Raw genomic sequence first — 21,842 nt, forward strand, 5'->3', positions numbered from 1 at the left:
AGAAGGATAGACATAGTCCTCAAAGTAAATGAAGTCATTGATCATGTCCATGGAAAGGTCTCCAAGCCATCCGAAGATCAAGCACTATCTGAATACATGGAAAGGGATCTAATGGCTCAAAATATTCTTAAGGAATCTATCAAAGATCCCCTCATTCCTCATATAGTCGAGTTGGAGACATCAAAAGAGATATATGATAAGCTGGTAAATTATTCTTTGAAAGTACAATAAGAAAGATCATATCACTTAGATCTAATCTATACAAATTGAAGGTATCAAAGGATGAAGGGCTATCTTCATGCCTCTCAAAAGCATCTCAAATAAAAACTCAATTGCAAGATCTAGGAGAGATGGTATCTGATAAGGAAATGATCTCCATTATTCTAAATGCACTGACTGATGAACAAGGTAACCTTGTGTCCAATGAGGAAGAGGAAGCTATCCCATTCAACAACTTGTGGTCTCTATGCAAGACAGAAGAAAACTGGTTCAAGGGAAAATGTGATAAAGAACCTAGAAAAAGAGGTCAAACAATTACTAAAAGAAAAGGAAAGTTCGGTAAATTTGGTCGGCAAAAGAAAAAGAAGAATATGGCTAAGGTTCAATGCTGTAGATGTCAAGAATATGGGCACTATAGAAGAGATTGTCCTATAAGGGACAATAACAAGAGAAATAAGGAAGAAACCCATATTATCAAAGAAGTGGAAGAACCTGAAACAAAGAAGCCTAAGAAGGAGGAAGTCAGAGATCTCCACTATGACCGAGATGATCTCCTTCACTAAAAGGTATTCTTTGTTGTGTAAATTATAGATAGGAAGCATTGAAAATAAGACATGATGCATCATATTAGAGAATGGCATCATGGTAGAAGCATTAGAAATAAGAACTCGTGACATAGGTAACATGAAGGATGTCTGGGACAAAATCTATAGCTATGAAGGGTATAGCTCTTGGAAACCTCATTGAAAGCTCAAAAGATACTTATGGAAAAAGGAAGAAGTCATCTAGGACAAGGCTCATCATACATTATGTTAAAATTGGCAACTAGGGCCAAACTCCATGCAGGTCATCTTATTTATGGCAGCTGATATTTTTTTTGGACTCCTCTCATCGAAAGGTGTAGGACTGATCTAAAGATCATCCAATTCCGATAAGTATTCATGGAGTTATGAATTTATTTGTGTTATAAGGCAATTCGTCAAGGTCGGCTAGCAACCAAATAAACCCCACATGTGCTCAACATTTTAGTATAAAAGGAGATGAGTTGATAGTCATTTCTACACACACTTCTATCTTGATTTCTCTCCACTTGTCTTGGGTTTTAGTGGAAGAGAAATCTAGGAGTGTAAGCCCTAGACGTTGGAGGAAAAGAGGCCCCCCTAGCCGCAGCAAAGAAGGTAACCCTAAACATTGTTCTAAGGTAGCCCTAATGTTGTCCTAAAGGCAGCCCTAAAAATTTTTCTAAGGAAACCCTAATGTTGTCCTAAAGGCAGCTGTAAACGTTGTTCTAAGACAGCCCTAACACTATCCTAAAGGCAGCCCTAAACGTTGTTCTAAGGCAACCCTAAATGTTGTCCTAAAGGCAGCCCTAAACGTTGTTCTAAGGCAGCCCTAAATGCTATCCAAAAGGTATCCCTAAACGTTGTTCTAAGGCAGCCCTAAATGTTGTCCTAAAGGCAGCCCTAAACGTTGTTTCTAAGTACGGTTTAGATCTACAAATATGCATGGACAGCAAGGCTACATAAGTGCTGCAAAGATGCCTAGACAACAAGGCTAGATAGTGCTGCAAAGATGCATGGACAACAAGGCTACATAAGTGCTGCAAAGATGCATGGACAACAAGGCTAGATAGTGCTGCAAAGATGCATGGATGACAAGGTTACATAAGTGCTGCAAATATGCATGGACAACAAGGCTAGATAGTGCTGCAAAGATGCATGGACAGCAAGGCTAGATAGTGCTGCAAAGATGCATGGACATCAAGGCTACATAAGTACTACAAAGATGCATGGAAAACAAGACTAGATAGTTCTGCAAAGATGCATGGACAGAAAGGTTACATAAGTGTTGAAAGGATGCATGGACAACAAGGCTAGATAGTGCTGCAAAGATGCATGGGCAGCAAGGCTACATAAGTGCTGCAAAGATGCACGGACAACAAGGCTAGATAGTGTTGCGAAGATGCATGGACAACAAGGCTACATAAGTGTTGCAAAGATGCATGGACAACAAGGATACATAGTGCAGCAAAGATGCATGGACAACAATGACATTGTGACATGGCAGCAAAGGTACATGGTGTTGCAAACTCATTGGACAGCACAATGATGGGACGACAGCTTGTTGGGACAACATAATGATCAATGACATTATGACATTGTGCAGTAGAGATCCATGGGACATCTAGTATTTAGTGTAGCAAGTTCATGGTGTTGCAATAGTATGGTACATGGGACAACAACAACAACAAGGTGCAGCAAGCATAGTGATGCAAGCACATTGGGACAACAGTATGGTACTTGGTGCAACAAGCACATGGCTGACAGCATGGTGCTGTAGTGGCACAAGGTACAACAATGCTAAACACTGAGACAACAATGCAGCATAAGATGCAGCAGTATGATGTGTACAACATGGTCATAAGGTCCATCATTATGATGATGGGTGCAGCATGGTGTAGTGAGGTGCAACGTGACAACGAGATGTAGCAGAATGATAGGTGAAGGAGTCACCTTAGAGAATCAGTTAAAGAAGCATGTCTTCATCTTCTTAGAGATGATCTATTCTCTTATCTAGATAAGTCAAAGTGTTGACTTCTGTTGTAAATGTACTATCTCTCTCTCTCTACTGAACTATTGAGGAACATATAAGAAGAATTGATCAAGGGTTTCCCCGCATTGGGGTTTGTCCCTGGCTAGCGCCACATCTTGTGCCCTCTTGTCTTGGCTTGTCTTCTGCGATTTATGTTTATGTTCTATCTACAGTTTATTTTAATGCTGATGTGATTACTAATCTGGAAAAGATATTGAGTTAACTGTGAAAATTGAAATAAATTGCTCTAAGCATAGAACATACCTAAAATTAACATGGTATCGGAGCTGAGGTGAAGAAAAAGCCCAAGCAAGAGTGAAAGAGAAATCACCGAAGACAGTTGGGAAAGAACAAAAGGATCAATGGATTCTTCATCCCTCTTCAAATTCGCCAAGGGTGAAGTCAAAGTAGAGAATATTATCATAATCGCATAGTGGAAGCTTTTGATGGCCCACCTAAAGATCACTTCAATGGGAAGTCTAAATCTAAGGGTGGAAGGAAAGGCAAATACCTTGGTAGTAATAACTCCAGCCATTATGCGAAGGAGTGTCCGAATGGTAGGGACACATCACTTGATGAAGATAACAATCATTCCAGGGACATCTTCAATGATCAGAGGAATGACAGGTAATGCAGGCCATCAAGGAAACAGGCGACTCTTCAAGAAAGCAAGGAACCCCAGGTATGAAGAATCAAATGTTGTTTCTGATAAGATAAAGAAGCGTTATCTTGTATTGGCCCTCTCCTTCAAATTCTTTGGGAATCTAGATTATTGATTGTAGTGCTTCAAGGCACTTCATTGAATAGAAGGGTGATCTCTCTAATTTAGTACAGATGAAAACAATTGTGGGATTATACTTGGAGCCGACGCCACCTATCCCGGAAAGGGTGTAGGGAATGTTAACCCTAGATTGAATGAGGGTAACTCGATTCATTTACGAAAATCTCTTTATGTACCTGATTGCAAGAAGAACCTAGTGTACATTTCAGCAATGGAATTCCAAGGTTTCAGGGTGAAATTCATCGATGAAAAGGTACGTGTTTGAAAATAGAATTTTTTAAGATGCTTTTACTCATGGGTTCAGGGTTGGAAATTTGTATCAAGTTGCAGGATGGTCCATTGGAGACCATGTCAGTTGTCACATCTCATCTATAGCACTAGAGGTCTACTTATTATGGGGCCCTACCCGATGTGAGTCAGATGGTGACAGGGATGCCTAAATTCAAGAAGAGCATGAAGGTACATGTTCGAGATGTACCAAAGGAAAATCTTACAAGGGGACCATTCCCCTCATGTAGCAGGTCTACAGGTTTGGAACAACCTGAGGAGTTTGAGATTCATGATCGGGAATCTAATGTATATAGGTGGAAGAAAGCCCTCTATGGCTTGAAGAAAAACACCTTGGGCGTAGTATGAGAGGATTGATAGTTGTCTGATGAAGCTAAGATTCACTAGGAGTGAAACTGGTCCAAACCATTGCTTGAAGGTTGTGGATGATAGACCTCTCATACTGGCACCTTCTGAGGACGACCTATTTCTGACAGGTGCAGACCTTCTCATTTGCATAAGTAAGAGGGAGTTGGATTCTAGATGTGGAATAGTAAACTACAAGCCCGTGACTACCTTGTGGATCTTAACTTTCAGAAGTTATATGGTAGTCATGACGGATCAGATTTGGGAAATGCCTCTGAGTTTCATAAACTCATTCGCATTGATGTTCTTGGTAAAGTTTTGTCTGGATATATGTTTTGCAGTTAGCATGGTGAGCCCATGTTTGATTGAGCCTCACTGGATTGGTGCCAAGAATCTTCTGAGATATCTTCGGGGCACAATCTCTCATGGATTGAGATACACTGCCGAAAATATGAAGCTGAATGATTATTCGAATGTTGATTGGGTAGGCAGTGTGGAGGATCACTAGAGCACTTCTCAGTGTTGGTTCTCTTTGGATTCTGCTTCAATATCATGGATGAGCAGGAAACAGAAGTCAGTTGCTATAAGCACCGCCAAGACCAAATACATAACTACGAGGATGATCTCGTATGAAGTTGCCTAGTTGTGGAAGCTCTTCAGTGAGTTGTTTGTACACATGATGAATACCATTGTGATCCTTTGTAACAACCAAGCGGGGATTCGATTGTTGAGGAATCCCATCTTCGATGATTGCTCCAGCAGATAGACATCAGATACTACCTTATCTGGGATATGGTAAGTCGATGAGCAAGGAGGCTCCATCGCATTGAGACTGATGTACAGGTCGCAGACTTTTTGTCAAAGCCCCGAGGAAAGGTAAAATTTGTGACTTTCCTGAACGACTTGGAGTCATTGAGAGACCTTATTATAAGGGTCTTGCATGTTGCATGCATTGAGCTTTGGGAGCTCCGGGGGGCTTGGGGTACTTATTGGAGCAACACGCGACCATAGGGCGACTCACCCTCCCCTAATGGTGCGTTGTGTACAGGGTGAATGGCTCAGCCTTCCCTGAGATATCCTGTGGCGACTGTGGAACAGGATGATTAGTTCTCCTGTGGGCCAGAATGATTAGTTCTCCCATGGCGACTATGGAACAAGAAAATTAGTTCTCTTGTGGGTCGGGATGATTAGTTCTCCTGTGGCGACTATGGGACAGGATGATTCGTTCTCCTATGGACAAGATTATTAGTTCTCCTATAGAGGCATCCTACCCATGCAGTCTGGGACTCATGGAAATTACCTCTCATCTGATCAATGAGTAGAGAAATGGGGTTAGGGACCATTAGTAGTACTATCGATGGATGCATCGTTGTATCTACCATACTCCCTATGCTAGTATGACCTCCATTGATTTGGGATCAATGAAACTACTCTAGGACCAGTATGAGTGGTTTCAGACACTCTCTTGTGATATTGATCTGGGATCAATGAAACTGACTTCGAGTTAGTAAGAGTGGTATGACACACCCTCTTCATATGGAACTAACTTCGAGTCAGTGGAGAATGGTATGAAACATTCTCGATCAATTATTCTTCTTCATGGTTCAGCAGAGTAGAGCTCAGCAGAGCAAAGTAGAACAGATCTCAGTAGAGCAGAGCAGAGTAGAGCAGAGTAATGCAGGGCACTGATGGCAGAGATAGTACAGTTGGACAAATGGATCAGCGATGGAATTTTCCCTAGTTGAGAGGGAGTGTTAAAATTGGAAACTAGGGCCAAACTCGATGTGGGTCATCTTATTTATGGCAGCTGATATTTTTTTTGGACTCCTCTCATCGAAAGGTGTAGGATTGGTCTAAAGATCATCCGATTCCGATAAGTATTCATGGAGTTATGAATTTATTTGTGTTATAAGACAATTCATCAAGGTCGGCCAACAACCAAATAAACCCCACATGTGCTCAACGTTTTAGTATAAAAGGAGATGACTTGATAGTCATTTCTACACACACTTCTATCTTGATTTCTCTCCACTTGTCTTGGGTTTTAGTGGAAGAGAAATCTAGGAGTGGAAGCCCTAGAAGTTGGAGGAAAAGAGGCTGCCCTAGCCGCAGCAAAGAAGGCATCCCTAAACATTGTTCTAAGGCAGCCCTAATGTTGTCCTAAAGAAATCCCTAAACATCGTTCTAAGGCAGCCCTAATGTTGTCCTAAAGAAATCCCTAAACATCGTTCTAAGGCAGCCCTCACGCTGTCCTAAAGGCAACCCTAAACATTGTTCTAAGGTAGCCCTAACGCTATCCTAAAAATAGCCCTAAACGTTGTTCTAAGGCAGCCCTAAATGTTGTCCTAAGGGTAGCCCTAAACGTTGTTCTAAGGCAGCCCTAAATGCTATCCTAAAGGCAACCCTAAACATTGTTCTAAGGTAGCCCTAAATGTTGTCCTAAAGGCAGCACTAAACGTTGTTTCTAGGTACGATTTAGAGTTGCAAAGATGCATGGACAGTAAGGCTACATAAGTGTTGCAAAGATGCATGGATAGCAAGGCTAGATAGTGTTGCAAAGATGCATGGAAAACAAGGCTACATAAGTGCTGCAAAGATGCATGAACAACAAGGCTAGATAGTGGTGCAAATATGCATGGATAGCAAGGCTAGATAGTGTTGCAACGATGCATGGACATCAAGGCTACATAAGTGCTACAAAGATGCATGGACAACAAGACTAGATAGTGCTGCAAAGATGCATGGACAACAAGGCTACATAAGTGCTGCAAAGATGCATGGACAACAAGGCTAGATAGTGTTGTGAAGATGCATGGACAACAAGGCTACATAAGTGTTGCAAAGATGCATGGACAACAAGGCTACATAGTGCTGCAAAGATGCATGGAAAATAATGACATTGTGACATGGCAGCAAAGGTACATGGTGCTACAAACTCATTGGACAACACAATGATGGGACAACAGCTTGTTGGGACAACACAATGATCAATGACATTGTGACATTGTGTAGCAGAGATACATGGGGCATCTAGTATTTAGTGCAGCAGGTTCATGGTGCTACAATAGTATGGTACATGGGACAACAACAACAACAAGGTGCAACAAGCATAGCGCTGCAAGCACATTGGGATAGCAGTATGGTACTTGGTGCAACAAGCTCATGGGTGACAACATGGTGTTGCAGTGGTACAAGGTACAACAGTGCTAAACACTGGGACAACAATGCAGCATAAGGTGCAACAGTATGATGTGTACAACATGGTCATAAATTCCAGCATTGTGATGATGGGTGAAGCATGGTGCAGTGAGGTGTAGTGTAACGACGAGATGCAACACAATGATAGGTGAAGGAGTCACCTTGGAGAATCAGTTGAAGCATCATGTCTTCATCTTCTTAGAGATGATCTATTCTCTTATCTAGATAAGTCAAAGTGTTGACTTCTATTGTAAATGTACTATCTCTCTCTCTGTCTCTCTCTCTCTGTGTTGAACTATTGAAGAACATATAAGAAGAATTGATCAAGGGTTTCCTCACATTGGGTTTTGTCCCTGGCTAGTGCCACATCTTGTGTCCTCTTGTCTTGGCTTGTCTTCTGTGATTTATGTTTATGTTCTATCTGCAGTTTATTTTAATGTTGATGTGATTGCTAATCTAGAAAAGATATTGAGCTAACTGTGAAAATTGAAATAAATTTCTCTAAGCATAGAACATACCTAAAATTAACATCAATAAGATAACATCTACAGGATAGGATATGCAAGATCCTTCAGATTCTCTGATGAAATCTTCATTGTAAGGTTCACCGACCATGAGGAGAGACAAGTGTTTCATCAAGAATTCCAAACTTGTGGATTTCATGGGATGATGGCATGATGACATAATAGGGAAGAAGGTCAATGGAATGAAACTCCTTCATTCAGAGGAAGCTATTGTAGGAAGTCTAGATGACCCAAAGGAAAGATGAGGTATGTATGCTCACAGGTGATTTTATGGAAGTCATGTCATATGGTTGCAGTCAACATGGATCAATGAAGCATGATCAAAGAAAGGATCTCCTCCTAGGATGCAAGAATGCATAGATCACATATTTACTAGATGAAATCAACATAATATGTCCTCATATGGAAAATGAGGTAACTGACTACAATTGAGGAACTCTAATTGGAAGTTCTTGGGAATGAAATATGTGAAGAAAGAAAGGAAGAGATCGTGGAATAAGCAACAATGGTAAAGGTAGTCAACATCTGAAATACCAAGAAGATTTGAATATGATATCTCCCAGAAAGATATGAAGACTCTGATGGAAGTCCAGAAAAGATAGAGACCCTTGAAAATACATGTCTTTGGGAGATGTGTTACATGTATGCTGGATGTTGATGCCTACGGGAAGATGTCATGATAAAAGACCATCACAAAGGTAATTATGATTTAAGTGTTCATTTTTTATTTATGAACTAGTATCTGGATGGGCTTATGGAAGGCTACCAAAGGGAAAAACTGTGGATGTCTTCCAAGAGAACCATGTAGAAGGATGCAAGATCCTTCTGAAAAAGAGAGCATGATGAAGGTAGCATAACTTGAAGCAATGCCAAATGCGGAATGATAGATCACTTTCTAATTTAAGGAATGATGAAATGACTGACTCGTGGAAGAAAGTGATGGATGGTCTATGCCCTATGAAGAAGTCCCCAAAAGATGAAGACTTTGAGACAAAGAAAATTCATGACATCAAGGGAAGGAGTTCTTCTAGCAGTTGGTTGTCCCATAATCTCCATTTAAGGAGCTGTTGTAGGTCCCTAATTAAGAGGGAGTCTGGAAACAAGATTCTTACTCGGAAGAAACTTGGAAATTCCTAAGCCAAGAGGGAGCTTAGGTACATTCCTTCTGTAGGAATGAGTATACTCCTTTATTGGAATAGATATGTCCTCCCTAATTAAGAGGGAGAGAGAGACACACCATTCTGGTCTTCACTTGGGAAGACAAAATGAGAGGATTGGGTAATAATTTGGCATCTGATATTCCTTGAGGATGAGATAGGGCATCCAAGATAAGAGTAATCGTCGAGGACCAATATTCTTTGAGGGTTGGGGAGTCCAAGATAATAATAGTCCTCATGGAACACACCTTGAAAACCTGGGTGGGGTATGTTCTGAGAGAGACAATGATGAGAGTGTCTATAAATCATTGGTCTCGCCAACATTGATCTCAGATATTGTGGAAAGATAGAGCTGTTAGTCAAGGGCTTTCTATGTAACAATGTTGATTGATATGATGCTATAAAAATGGTTTACCAATCTGATTCTTCTTGTGAGAAATTCTTTAGATTGAGAATGACCAAGTACCATTATGAATGCCTGCATAGTTAAGAGGGAGTGTTGAAAAGTGTAACTAGGTTCGGTCTTCATAATGACATGTAATTGTGATTTTATGTAAGAGATGTAAAGAAGAAAAATAAAATTATTGTAATGCTTGCATCATGGGTTTCATGAGAAAGAGATTTTATTTTAGTATAGGCTCCCATTGAGAGCCCTTAGAAATTTTGTCATCTATTCATAAAAGTATAAACAGTCATTTTCATGTAATGAAGGTATGTTACACATTGTAAATAGTTATACTTGTCTATGTAAAGTCATCCTCCAAGACCTTGTCACTAGCCCTCATCAAGTCGGCCTACAACAAAGAGATTATTCTAGAAGATGAAGTCGACCTTCTCAAAAGAACATGTCAGCCTAAACAGTCATGACCAACAACTATATATACAAGTGCTTGTCCTCATTTGGACACAAGCAATTCGGTGAAGCAAGTCTACAAGGAAGTGTGAAAAAGACACTAGAAGAAGCCTCTATATCAGCGCAACAAGAAAGAAGGATAGCGAAGATAGGTGTGGACTGTTTTGGGCTAATTTGTCTTCCCACGTGCGAAGGTAGCAGATCCGAAGGTGTCAAGAGAAGGTCGAAAGATTGCAGCTACATTGAGGTGATCTTGTTTGGGTAAAAGACCTCGCTAGAAGGAGTCGAGTAGAAGTGCAATAAGTCTCTCTCTTAAGGAGACTATTCAAGGAAGCAAAAGTAATCTAGGGTTTCTGTGGTAGGGTTGCAAACCTACAAGAAGAGACTGAGATTCTGAAGGAAGCCAAGAAGGAGAAGAGGAAGAGCAGCATTGGAGAGGAGGCTAGTGACTTGGTCTTGGGATGGCTCTAGTGTCGAAGGTCTTTGTCATGGTCTTGGTATTCGTCAATTGAAGATCTATAAGAAGAATTTTGTTTAGGTTTTCCTCTCAAAGAGTGAGAGGTTTTGGCCCTGGCTGACAAGCCTATACACTGTGTCTCTTGTCCCTTTATTGTTCATGATTTGGTAATTGTCTTGATGAAAAGAACACAATAATAATAACTCAAGAAGAGAAGATCGTAATCAAGTAGTAAAAAAACTATCACAAGCAATTATCATAAGTAAAGAAATCACCCAACTATTGATGCCCTAGATTTCTCAACAAATGTTTTATCATTCACAGACATTACTTCGTATATGTCACTTTTGTTATGTGTATGTCATCGAATCTAGCAGGCAGTGGAGTTTAGACTTGTTTCAAGTGGGTGAGAGATTGGTGGTGGGGTCCGAAGGAAACCCTATGAGTGGAACTTGCCTTACCGCTCACTGCTCACCACTTGTTGCCAAATTCATGGCACAATGCATCCTATATGAGTGCACTTGAAGGGTTAAACAATCTTGTCAAGGTTCCAAGGTAAAACCACGGGCCACTTACCACTCACTACCTAATATTTTTCTCATGTTGAATGCCCTCTGTGGTGATACCACTAAGCAACATGACATGGGCTTGACAATAAGACCCGCTGAATTGACCGGTTAGGATTGTGTGGAGGCCACATAAGCACCACTTGGTTAGCATGTTGAGCAATGATGACATTTGTATTGAGATTTGAGGACTTCACAATAGGGGAATTTTGTAACCCCAATTTCATAACAGGCCTTGGAGGTCGGGTTAAACGATAAGTAACACCTCTCATAGCTCAAGGCAGTTTAAGGGGGTGGGAGGTCGTTACACATCTTTGTGGGGTAATGTAGAGTGTTGATAATAAGGTGCCATAGGGGTTTATGTTTGTGCTAAGGTATCAATGGAACAAAGAAAACAATACATCAAAATAGAGGAGGTTGCACAAAAAAGGGATAGTAAGAAAGAAACAAAAAATTTAGTCCAATGCAACTTCAAGATTTGGAGGTGGTGGCCACACAACATTATCTCCTCTTGGAACTTCTAGAACCTCTAGATCTAGAAGAACAATATCAAACTTCCTTAATTTTGGTGGGTAGGATGATGTGGATGCAAAAGTGTTACAATTTCTTTTTTCTCACAATATACCATTCTTTGTGCTTTGCTCCCCCTATTGGCATGATTTGGTTAAGGCTATCAATGAAGCCCTAAAATGATACAACAACCCCAAGTTAAAACTTTGTTGTTAGGCAGAGAAAAAACAAGATTCATAAAGCTTTGACACGATTCTAAGATGAGTGTGGGAATTGCAAGGTATCCATTATATCATATGGATGGACAAATGTTAGAAACCAACATTTGATAAATGTTCTTGGTGTTTCTGCTAGCGATGTAGTATTTTTTACCAAATCACGACTCAATCATTACATCTTCTCAAAATATTACATATCTCCTATTGAAAATAATTAATGATGTTGGTCTTATTGATGTGGTACAAGTAATCACTAACAATGCAACAACTTGTAAGGAAGTAGGTAAAATCATTGAGCAGACTTATCCACACATCTTTTGGTTTGGGTGCTTGGTGCATACATTGAACCTTTTGATGCATGATACTGTCGAGCATAGAGAATGTGGATGGATTAATCAACTATACAAAAGAGGGAAGCATCTCATTAAATTGATCACAGGGCATACAAAAATAAATTACTTTAATGGCACTTACTCAAAGTTGCAAATGCTTAAGATTACAGAAATTAGATTTGCGAGCTATTACCTCACCTTTAGGTACCAATTAAAGATGAGACGAACTTTGGGTGCTATGGTTATGAGCGATACATGGGATGGCATGAGCATCAATTGAGATGGTGCTAATGTAATGAAGGACATTGTTCTTGATAATCACCTTTGGCCACATATTATTTATGTTTTTCAATTCACCAAGCAAAGTTCAAGTTTGCAAATTTAGTTTGACCAATCATTTGAGAGGTGTATGAGTAGATGAATAGCATGTTGGGGTAGCTTAAAGACATTGCTGGGCCTATAGATGTCAACTTGTATAACTATATTTGTGCAAGGGTGGATAAATGATGGGAAATGCGAAACATTCCACTACATGCCTTACCATATGTTCTTACACCTAAATACTATCATGCATCATGTCTTTCATCACTGGCACCTAGTGGGGGGACCAAGAGAAAACCACACTGAGATCCAAAGGTTCAGGCAGATTATATGAAAGCATTAGATAAATTAGTCCTTGATGAAGAGGAGTGGGACACCATAAAGAGGCAATTGAGCAACTACATCATTTACACTAGTGCATTTGGGACCAACCATGCAGTGATAGATCAAGGGAATTTGTTTTCTCTTGAGTGTTGGAACATGCATGGGGGCATTACTCCACATCTACAATGTTTGGCAATATGAGTGCTCTGGTGAACAATTCTTCTGCAGAGAGGTGTTCAAGCACGTGTAGTTTCATCCATAGTGTCAAAAGAAATTGGCTGAATGTAAATCAAGAAGATAGCTTGGTTTATGTTCATTACAACTAACAATTGTTGTCCCACTACTATGAGGAGGCAAAGGCAAATCAAGACTTGATCATTTAGATAAAAAATGGAAGATAATTTGGAGGATGGAGAGTTGTATTTAGTGCAGTTGGAAGATGATCTTATCTAGGTTGATGATGATTGTGTTATTTAGAGCATTTGAAAGATGTTCTTATCTAAGATGATGATGGTCGTATTGAGATGCCACCTCCATCCAGTGCCATGCTACCCATGTTCGCGACTTCAATAGCAATAACACGGGCTTCATTTTCAATTTCATGACCATCATCTACTTCACTACCACCACCCGGAGGCCCACACAATGGTTGTGGTGACCGTAGGAGTAGAGAATAGAAGATAGATTCACTACTTTATTTGTCATAGTCCATAGATGATATATTAGACTTCAATATTTTGAATTTGGACTTTTCAATCTTCCCACTTCAACGTGTAGATTGTGTATTTTGTAAACAATACTATTTAGTCATGTTGACATTATCTAGATAAGTTATTTCAATGTTTTAATGGTCTTGTTCTTATCATATGCCTAAAATTTGATGTTTATTTGTAATTGCTAGAATTTGGATGGTTGATGGTTGTATAATTAATCATCAATGTACTATGGATCTCATTTCTATTTTGATTTACTAATAAACATGCATGTTTTCAACATTTTAATTGCTAGAATTTGGATGGTTGATGGTTGTATAATTAATCATCAATGTACTATGGATCTCATTTCTATTTTGATTTACTAACAAACATGCATGTTTTCAACATTTTACAACTAATTTGACATTTTGAATGTTTTTTTCTTTTGGAGATATATATATATATATCCAAAAGAAAAAAACATTCAAAATGTCAAATTAGTTGTATACATACACAAATAACTAATTTGACACACACACACACACACACACATATATATATATAAAGTCAAATTAGCTGTAAAATATTGAAAACATGCATATTCCTCTTATTATTTTTATTAGCAAGTAATTGAATTCACATTAAAATATTTTATTACTAATGTTGTAAAATATATATATTTTTACTCTTTATATAAAGTTGATATTGACATAAATTAGTTAACATACATATTCAAATAATTTATTTAAACTCTTTATTTATTGAGAGAAAGTGAAAGATTCTTACCACATCTCTTTCATACTAGGCTATAATATCAATATTAATTGTAAGATTATTGGTGTTTTTAATTAAAGCTAACCAAACATATATATTATCATTTTTTAATTAAAATCATTTTTTTTTATTTGAAAAATATTTTAATTTTATTTTAAAAAGTACACATGTCAACTCGACTTAGATTTTTTTTAGAAAATAATGTTTCTCATATTTGTCTTCTCAAAAATACACCCACTTTATTTCACTTTTTGCAACATTGCTCTATACACAAATTTTCAATGGCTTAATTTATATTAATGATCTTAAATAATTTTTTTTTTTTTTAAATCTGTTGTAAATTTAATTATACAATGAATAATATTCCAACCTAACAAGATTCCCAGCCTTTACAAAGGATTGCAGGTTTTAAGAAGTATCAAAACATTGTAAAACACTTGCTGTGGAATTGTTCATAAATTAGGTCATACTGTCTAACCAACAAGATGTTGTACCTTACATAGGTCAAGATTCCAGATCCCTGGGCCATTGGCTGCTATGCACATTTCAGTAATCTGCATCGAATTAACATGCAGGAAACTTTGGGGAAGAAACAAACAAGCATGGTGTAAGTTGCACCAAAGAATGTTGCGAGTGAAAATTAAAATGCAATTTTCATTTTGAATTTGAAATTACAAAGAAAAGCTGAGTCAACCATTTTAAAGTAGCTGAAGTTCAATATAACCCATTGGCAGTTTCTCCCAGCGCACAGAGTGGTTTGCAAAATGAATTCTTATCATTTGTAGCATTTGCTAAACAACAGTGTTTGGTTTTGATTTCAAAAAAAGCCCATTTAATGACTTAATATATCATAATGAACTAATCCCTAAAAGATGCAGGGCTAAACTTTTTAAACTCAAAGATTGTCAACCTAATTTTTATTAGGTTTCCGTATTCACTGTAGTTGAAAATAACATATGTTAGTTTAGGATAAAGGAGATTTGTAATATTTGCCATGTGAAACATGGAGTTATATAGAGAAAGAATAATTGTAAATTTTTAAGTTTATCATATTTGGAAGGTGATCAAATTACTCTTTAAAAAAATTAATAATGTTTGTATTTTGAAAAATTTGATCATTTCCCATTTATAATATATCTGAATCCTAATTAAATCTATACTCGTTATTCACTTCCATTACTTTATTATGATAATTAAAATCTAAAAAAAAATTACATGAATCTATTTCGGGCATTTTAGAGTTTATGGTTGGAATCGGGAAATTTTTTTGGGTGAAATTTCGATTTTTGTTATTTAAATTTGGTTGTTGACTACATATATGGATTCAATATTTTGAAAAACACTTGGGGCACTTAGATTGTGGAGAATTCACAACTCAAACTTGTGATTTCAACAAATCTTTATGGAATTCTAAGCAAATTAGATCAAAAAATAGCCCAGAAAAACCTCCAAACCATGTAACAGATAATGATCCAAATACAAAATAAAAAAGACATTGTCAAGCCTTATCCACTAGTTTATCTCCATAGACCATACCACAACATGGCACCTAAAAGTGCAGAACTTGTATTTATGCCCAAAGTCTAACTCCAAAAAAAATCCTATTCTGATTAAAAAAATTGTGGTAAGTGATTTTCTATCCTATCATAAAATGAGTAGTTTAATTTTTTTATTTTATTTTTCTTATTTAGTAATAAAGTTGGAGTAAAATCATGAATTTTAGAAATGGTTTAAAATAAATGTTTAAATCTATAAATAAATTTAACATTTGGGGAAAAAAACCATTTAGTCAATATCTAGATTACACAACTAAAACTAACCCATAAAAAAAACCTTCTAAATTTATGACACAATTAATTTGTTTAGAAAAAGAAACTGCACAAACCAATCTACTGCATTATAAAATAAACAAATACCCTACCTTCTGATTGTTGATGATGGCCAACAATGTCAGCATCCAGCTTCTTCCCTGCGACACGCTGAGACATTTTCTTTCTCTTCTGGAAACCAGTCATAATTTTCTTTCTCAAATTCCTCTTTTGCATAGGTTCCATATTGCTCCCATGATCTTCTGAGAGTTCGAAATCTAGGATCTCAGAACACTGAGCATCCAACCCCAGCCTCCTCCCTCTGCATCCATGAAAACCCTTTGCCTTTCCTTTCCATGAAGATGGCATCACAGGACGGATAAATCCGTCATGAGAAGAAATAAAAGTTGCAGAAACATCCCCAGAACCTTGTTCGCTCCTTGGAGAAACATAGGGAACAATTTTCGTACCTCCTCGAATCTGGAAGCCCTCACCATTAAAGATCTGAGTGGGTATCTTCAAACCAAGTTCAGAGACCAATTCCACACTAGCACTGTTATCATCATAACAATTCCAGACTTCATTTTCTGTGGGTTGTTCTTCTTCTCTGGGAAGAGCACGCCTCTTCCCCAAACATCGTGCGAAATATCCAGTGCCAGCAGCGGCTACTAACAAAAACTCCCACATAGTCGATCTCTGCTTTTACAGAGGTCAAAATATCAGCTGAAAGCTCAAATATATACTCAAGTTCCAAGCAAGTTCTGGTGCCCCTGGTATTTTGCAGGCAAATCTTCAATTGCTGATTTAAAGAATGATGGCCCAGCCGAAGAAACGGTGAAAATGTTCATGGACTCCTTCATCCCAACGGTCTGGCTTCATCTTCGCGCACATAGAATAATTCTCTGCCATGGCCACCAGCTCCGGGATTGCTTCTAATCGCCATTGTCACTGTCTAGACTTTCAACCCACTGGAAGAGCGAGCGCAAATTTTAAAGTTCAAACCAAAATAAAACAGGTGCCATCCATAGCATGCCGCGGTTTGCAACAGGTCCCCACTACTAAGAAAATAGGCGCGTGACCATGTCTCGGTAAACAGTAACCACTGTTAATATAATTATTGGTCTAGGTTCCATTACTAAAAGAAGGGTGTTTTTACATCTAAAATTGGGAATTTTTATTGGGATATGGGATCTCGAAGTTCAGGGAATGAATAGATTACCACATTGAGATAAGGTTCGGAATTTTTTTTGGGAAGGATTTGACATCTCGAAGCTCAATTTCAAGTAGAAGAATAATTATTGGTCTAGGTTCATTATTAAAAGAAGGGTGTTTTTACATCTAAAATTGGGAATTTTTATTGGGATATGGGATCTCGAAGTTCAGGGAATGAATAGATTACCACATTAAGAAGGAATGAATAGATTACCACATTAATATAAGGTTAGGATTTTTTTTAAAGGATTTGACATCTCGAAGCTCAATTTCAAGTAGATATTTTTAGAAAAATATTGAGATAAAACCATTGGAGGAGAAGTAGATTTTATGTTATCAAAAAGTTAGGAATAAGTGGTTAAGTAAATAAATATTGGATTTCGTGAAATGTAGATAAATTAGATTTGAAATATTTTGTAATTTAATGTATTATTTGGATTTAATTATTAAAATAAAATGATTTGAGGAGAAATAGATTCTATGTTACCTAAAATTTAGGGATATTTGATGAAGTAAATAGATATTGGATTCAGTGGATAAATTAGATTTGAAATATTTTATATTATAATGTATAATTATTTGGATTCAATTATTTAGATAAAAAGATTTGAGGAGTAGAGTTTATGTTGCCAAAAAGTTAGATATTGGATTCAGTGAAATGTAGATAAATTAGATTTGAAATCTTTTATATTATAATGTATAATTATTTGGATTTAATTATTGAGATAAAAAGATTTGAGGAGTAGATTTCATGTTTCCAAAAAGTTAAGAATATTTGGCTAAGTAAATAAATGTTGGATCCAGAGGAGTAGATTTCATGTTTCTAAAAAGTTAGGAATATTTGGCTAAGTAAATAAATATTGGATTCAGTGAAATGTAGATAAATTAGATTTGAAATATTTTATATTATAATGTATAATTATTTGGATTTAATTATTGAGATAAAAAGATTTGAGGAGTGGGTTTCAAGTTGCCAAAATATTAGGAATATTTGGTTAAGTAAATAAATATTGGATTCAATGAAATGTAGATAAATTAGATTTGAAATATTTTATATTATAATGTATAATTATTTGGATTTAATTATTGAGATAAAAATATTTGAGGAGTAGATTTCATGTTACCTAGAAGTTGGGAATATTTGGCTAAGTAAATAAATATTGGATTAAGTGAAATGTAGATAAATTAGATTTGAAATATTTTATATTATAATGTATAATTATTTGGATTTAATTATTGAGATAAAAAGATTTGAGGAGTAGATTTTATGTTGCCAAAAAGATAGGAATATTTGGCTAAGTAAATAAATATTGGATTCAGTGAAATGTAGATAAATTAGATTTGAAATATTTTATATTATAATGTATAATTATTTGAATTTAATTATTGAGACAAAAAGATTTGAGGAGTAGATTTTATGTTGCCAAAAATTTAGATATTGGATTCAGTGAAATGTAGATAAATTAGATTTGAAATATTTTATATTATAATGTATAATTATTTGGATTTAATTATTGACATAAAAAGATTTGAGGAGTAGATTTCATGTTTCCAAAAAGTTAAGAATATTTGGCTAAGTAAATAAATGTTGGATTTAGAGGAGTAGATTTCATGTTTCCAAAAAGTTAGAAATATTTGGCTAAGTAAATAAATATTGGATTTAGTGAAATGTAGATAAATTAGAATTGAAATATTTTATATTATAATGTATAATTATTTGGATATAATTATTGAGATAAAAAGATTTGAGGAGTGGGTTTCATGTTGCCAAAAATTTAGGAATATTTGGTTAAGTAAATAAATATTGGATTCAGTGAAATGTAGATAAGTTAGATTTGAAATATTTTATATTATAATGTATAATTATTTGGATTTAATTATTGAGATAAAAATATTTGAGGAGTAGGTTTCATGTTACCTAGAAGTTAGGAATATTTGGCTAAGTAAATAAATATTGGATTAAGTGAAATGTAGATAAATTAGATTTGAAATATTTTATATTATAATGTATAATTATTTGGATTTAATTACCGAGATAAAAAGATTTGAGGAGTAGATTTTATGTTGCCAAAAAGTTAGGAATATTTGGCTAAGTAAATAAATATTGGATTCAGTGAAATGTAGATAAATTAGATTTGAAATATTTTATATTATAATGTATAATTATTTGGATTTAATTATTGAGATAAAAAGATTTAAGGAGTAGATTTTATGTTGCTAGAAGTTAGGAATACCTGGCTAAGTAAATAAATATTGGATTCAGTGAAATGTAGATAAATCAGATTTGAAATATTTTATATTATAATGTATAATTATTTGGATTTAATTATTGAGATAAAAAGATTTGAGGAGTAGATTTCATGTTTCCAAAAAGAAGTTAAGAATATTTGGCTACGTAAATAAATGTTGGATTCAGAGGAGTAGATTTCATGTTTCCAAAAAGTTAGGAATATTTGGCTAAGTAAATAAATATTGGATTCAGTGAAATGTAGATAAATTAGATTTGAAATATTTTATATTATAATGTATAATTATTTGGATTTAATTATTGAGATAAAAAGATTTGAGGAGTAGATTTTATGTTGCTAGAAGTTAGGAATACCTGGCTAAGTAAATAAATATTGGATTCAATGAAATGTAGATAAATCAGATTTGAAATATTTTATATTATAATGTATAATTATTTGGATTTAATTATTGAGATAAAAAGATTTGAGGAGTAGATTTCATGTTTCCAAAAAGAAGTTAAGAATATTTGGCTACGTAAATAAATGTTGGATTCAGAGGAGTAGATTTCATGTTTCCAAAAAGTTAGGAATATTTGGCTAAGTAAATAAATATTGGATTCAGTGAAATGTAGATAAATTAGATTTGAAATATTTTATATTATAATGTATAATTATTTGGATTTAATTATTGAGATAAAAAGATTTGAGTAAGTTTCATGTTGCCAAAAAGTTATGAATATTTGGTTAAGTAAATAAATATTGGATTCAGTGAAATGTAGATAAATTAGATTTGAAACATTTTATATTATAATGTATAATTATTTGGATTTAATTATTGAGATAAAAATATTTGAGGAGTAGATTCATGTTACCTGGAAGTTAGGAATATTTGGCTAAGTAAATAAATATTGGATTAAGTGAAATGTAGATAAATTAGATTTGAACTATTTTATATTTTAATGTATAATTATTTGGATTTATTTAATTGGTTTCATTTTAAGTGGTTGGGAGGAATGATTGTTATTTTCCTCATCTTTGGGCAAGTGACATGTTGAGCTCATATGAGTATATCATTGTGATGACTTAGTTTGAGCTCATATTAGTATATTATTGTGATGACCTAGAATCTAAGCTCATATTAGTATATTATTGTGATGACTTAGAGTCTTGTTCTTAAGAGTTCTTGAGCCCTAAGACAACAAAAAGAAGTTTGCAATAAACTATATAGTATATGTTCCAAATTAACCTACAAGTTAGATTATTTGCTTCTTCCTAGCCATCCTCTAAGAGAGGAGAGTTTTGTTTCTCCGGTTCTATTGGTTCCTTCACTTTGTGGACAATTTGATCTTCCTTGAACTCAACCTAAACCAGATTGTTTTAAACCTTGTTGTTTGAAGTGGCAGATAATGTCTCGTGGAAGTTGAAAGCGAAATTACTAAACATATTGCATTTTGCTTCAAGTATATCAATCTTCTTCTTCTACCTTACCAACAAGCTAATGATAGTTGCATGCTTAGATATGTAGTGATGCTCATTCTCATTGACTTTAAAAGTCACAAAAACTAATGACCTCTTATTGGATTGAAAAAAGTCCTCATGCCCTCTCAAAATTCTTAGAAATTCCTACACATCTATATTTTCCATGCTGGACAACCCTACAAATTGAAACTATAAATGAATACTTGAACTTGAGTGAGCCCCTATCCAAAGAAACAAAGGAAGCATTTCTAAACCCCCAAATATCTATAAAAAACCAAAATCTATGTAACGGTTGATATGTAATTTTTCATTAGTGAATTCCCCCCAAGGGGCAATCCTAGAAATGAGCACATATTAGAATAAACACCAAATACAAGCACACAAACTATAATTAAAATGCACTTCTCTTTGGAATGATAACTTCGAAGTTTCATTCAACATCCAATCCCCAATCTCCATCGCATTCATATGAAATTCTTCCCAATTTGAAATAAGATGACCAAGAGACCCATAAATAGAAGAGACAGTAGGTGGTCGAGCACTCTAGAAGACCAACCAAATGTACATCCAATTTCGAACCACAACCTCTCCATTATCCCACAAAGCCTACATTGTTCATAATCATTGCAATCAATAATCACAAGCATAGTAGAGGTTCACATGTAGTGGAGGATGTGGCATGTCCTTAGCTCTCCCATCCCAACGCCACAAAGGTGATGTGTGGGGATTTGAATCCTGTAGTGTCAATGGTTTTTTTTAAACCATGGGAATCAATAACTCATTGGAGTGATCTTGGTTAGGCCTTGAATCAATTCACACACAATTAACATTCCTTAGCGAAATTTGCTTCTTTAGCCAGAAACATATCATTGAAGTAATCTAAGCTAGACTTGGGATCAATACAGACTTAATTAACATGTCTTTCAAAATCATTCATTAGACACATTCACTTCTTTGACCA

General features: G+C 35.7%; 1 protein-coding gene across 3 annotated transcripts in view; it reads right to left on the bottom strand.

Annotated features, from left to right (window-relative positions):
* LOC149182110 (uncharacterized) overlaps window positions 1-17,005 on the bottom strand; it is a 29,578-nt gene extending 12,573 nt beyond the window's left edge. The window contains exon 1 of one of the 3 annotated variants that reach the window (XM_089416759.1): window positions 16,076-17,005. In XM_089416759.1, coding sequence (XP_089272885.1) covers window positions 16,076-16,649 — 574 coding nt within the window. In that variant the 5' untranslated portion in view covers window positions 16,650-17,005. The remainder of the gene's footprint in view (window positions 1-16,075) is intronic. The other 2 variants (XM_089416760.1, XM_089416761.1) reach the window with 2 other exon arrangements.
* Window positions 17,006-21,842: the final 4,837 nt, after the last annotated feature.

Source organism: Pinus tabuliformis, chromosome 3_2, assembly GCF_031772625.1.
Source record: "Pinus tabuliformis cultivar Carrire ecotype Pingquan chromosome 3_2, CPIR1, whole genome shotgun sequence".
Classification (NCBI taxonomy): domain Eukaryota; kingdom Viridiplantae; phylum Streptophyta; class Pinopsida; order Pinales; family Pinaceae; genus Pinus; species Pinus tabuliformis.